At 43.7% G+C, this 2,500-nt stretch overlaps 1 protein-coding gene across 1 annotated transcript in view; it reads left to right on the top strand.

Moving 5' to 3' along the window:
• sema4gb (sema domain, immunoglobulin domain (Ig), transmembrane domain (TM) and short cytoplasmic domain, (semaphorin) 4Gb) overlaps positions 1–2,500 on the top strand; it is a 28,143-nt gene that overhangs the window by 18,352 nt on the left and 7,291 nt on the right. Inside the window, exons 7-8 of the mRNA XM_030774291.1 lie at positions 1–31; positions 576–730. The exon at positions 1–31 is cut by the window's left edge and continues 83 nt beyond it. Of these exons, the coding sequence (XP_030630151.1) occupies positions 1–31; positions 576–730 (186 nt within the window). The remainder of the gene's footprint in view (positions 32–575; positions 731–2,500) is intronic.

Genomic DNA, 2,500 nt, shown 5'->3' with positions numbered 1-2,500 from the left:
ACGGAAGACGCTCCGACCCGCTGGCTGATTGGTGGGTTTGTCTGATAAGAAGAGCAGTGTTTCGCTCTCCATCAGTTTGTTTTCCTCCTTCAGCTTCAAACTCTCAGGTTTTTCCAGCCAAATCGATCAAATGTGAAACTTAACACAAATATTACCCCCACCTAAAACGTGAGGCAGCTGCTACCTACCAGAATTAAGTCAAAAATTCAAAATTTTCAAATGAGAACCCAGTCTTTAAAGTTACACTTTGAGTTGGAAGTCAGGGTTTTTTTTTGTTTTTTTGTTTTCCATGTAGTTGTTCAGTAGTCTCTATGCTTCTGAGTTAGCTTTTGAGGTTAATAATTTGAGCTGCTTGGTCTCACTGTTACACGCTGGGTCATTTTTTTTTTCGGACTGGGGTAAATGCTCTGTTTTGAGAAAAACAAAACCTTCCGGTAAATGAGTAGATATATCAGGTGGATTCCAGTCACACGGGTCCACGTTAATGAGTCCAGAACGCTTCGATTCGGCCGCGCTGTTTTTGACCGTGGCCCTTTTTTTTTTTCAGCGGCTTAATTCCTTTGTGTTTCCTGCAGAGGCTGATTTCGTGGGCTCAGCGTTACTGAGAGAGAGCTCAAACAGCTCCGTCGGTGACGACGACAAAATCTATTTCTTCTTCACGGAGAGAAACCCAGAGGAGCTGCCTTACTCCAGCCAGACCCGGGTGGCCAGAGTGGCGCGAGTGTGCAAGGTCAGAACCCGGACCGGAACCGGATCAATAATATGCATTTTAAATACAACTCATCCGGTCCAGGAGCTCCAGTAGAGTTGGGCCACAAACACTAAAACTCGAATCCAACCAAATTCCACACGACGCAGACTTTTCACTGATAATTCCCCGATTACATCAAGATCGCTGTTCATCAACGTCATTGACTTGCTGAGAGCCGAGAGATACAGCATTGTGATGTTAATTTATCACAGTGGAGACTGTTATAGTCATTACAAATATCAAAAGCATATCACTTTATAATGGCCAAATTTAAACTTTAAAAGGGAAGCCATGGCTGTGTTTTGTTTTGTTTTGTTTGTTTGTTTGTTTGTTTGTTTGTTTTTTGGTGTCTGGACCCTCTTCTGTTAAAAATAACTTCTCTGAAGAATGTGCCAGGTCCCTGATTCAAATGACATAAAAGAAACATTCACTGATTTTCTCATTCTTACCTTTTGGCTGTGTAGGCAGAGGTGGGATGTGTTGGGTTTGATAGCTGTGATAACTGCATTAGAGTCCGAGGTCATGATCTAGCCTTTCTCACTCTGCAGATATGTGTTAATGTAGGAAAATAATGGAGAGCAGATGAAAAATTGATGAACCTTTTCTTTGAACACTATAGTGAAATTCACTTATTCAGTGAAGTTGAGTAATAGTTGTGCGTATTCCCATTAGAGAAACACAGTGACCTGTTTTTTTTTGTTTTAAGCGTTTAAATGATTTAGGAGCGTCTGTAAGTCTCTCCGTGTGAACTACTGACTGTCTGCCTGTTCTCATACTCACTGCTCTTCCCTGGGGGGGGGCCTCTGACAACGCCACTGTCGACTGTCGCTAGGCAAACTAGTCTCCACCACCCCCACACCCATCAATATGTCACACCTACTCTTTTTCTCTCTCTCTCTCTCTCTCTCTCTCTCTCTCTCTCTCTCTCTCTCTGTATTTCTGCTGTCTGTTTCTCTCCCTTTTTTCTCCTCCTCCACAGTAGGAGGAGGAAAAGACCTCTGTGCCCAGAAACCTCTCCAGCAAATTAAGTAAATCAAAACTCTCTCCCCGTTTCTCTCTCTCTCTGTCTTTTTCTCCTGCTCTATTTTACTCATCTGCTCCATCTCACGCCTTCTGCCATCACTCCTTTTATGAATTCAGATCTTGAGGAAATCAGGTCAGATCTCACACACACACACACACACACACAAGCTCTGTCCCAATCTAGGCCATGCTGTAGGAGCTGCTCACAGATATTAATCTAGAGCCAGTACACACGCACACACACACATGCATGCACACCAGTGATGGCAGTAAGTTCTGAAGTTTGTGTGTGTGTGTGTTGGGGGAGGGGGGCAGACTAGTTTCAGAGCCGTCACGACAACACAGTCCATTGATTTAGAACAATGATTAAACTTTGGACTAGATCAATGTAAAGGGTGTTTATGATATAGAGTATTAATGCACACCTGCCAGCCAATCAGAAACAAGTATTTGGCGATTGCCATGGTATAAATCGGTATCACACCTTCCTTCATAATAGAGCACTGTCTTCAGGTCATCGATATTTGTGTAGCCTACCAAACTAAAACGACACCAGACATGTTCACTGGAGCAGGCGAGTGTTCAGCACACTCCCCAGTTCTCCAACAGCCTCCGAACGCAAACGCACCGGGGTCACACTCGCTGTTGTCAGGGGAGGACAGAAATTTAGAAATATGAATTGTAAATTTGCCAAATGTAGCTGGATCGCTGCCCAGTTTCTGGTCC

This window comes from Chanos chanos, chromosome 5 (genome assembly GCF_902362185.1).
Source record: "Chanos chanos chromosome 5, fChaCha1.1, whole genome shotgun sequence".
Classification (NCBI taxonomy): Eukaryota; Metazoa; Chordata; class Actinopteri; order Gonorynchiformes; family Chanidae; genus Chanos; species Chanos chanos.
The sequence above is the reverse complement of the archived record's forward strand: the minus strand, read 5'-3'. Positions and strand labels throughout refer to the sequence as shown.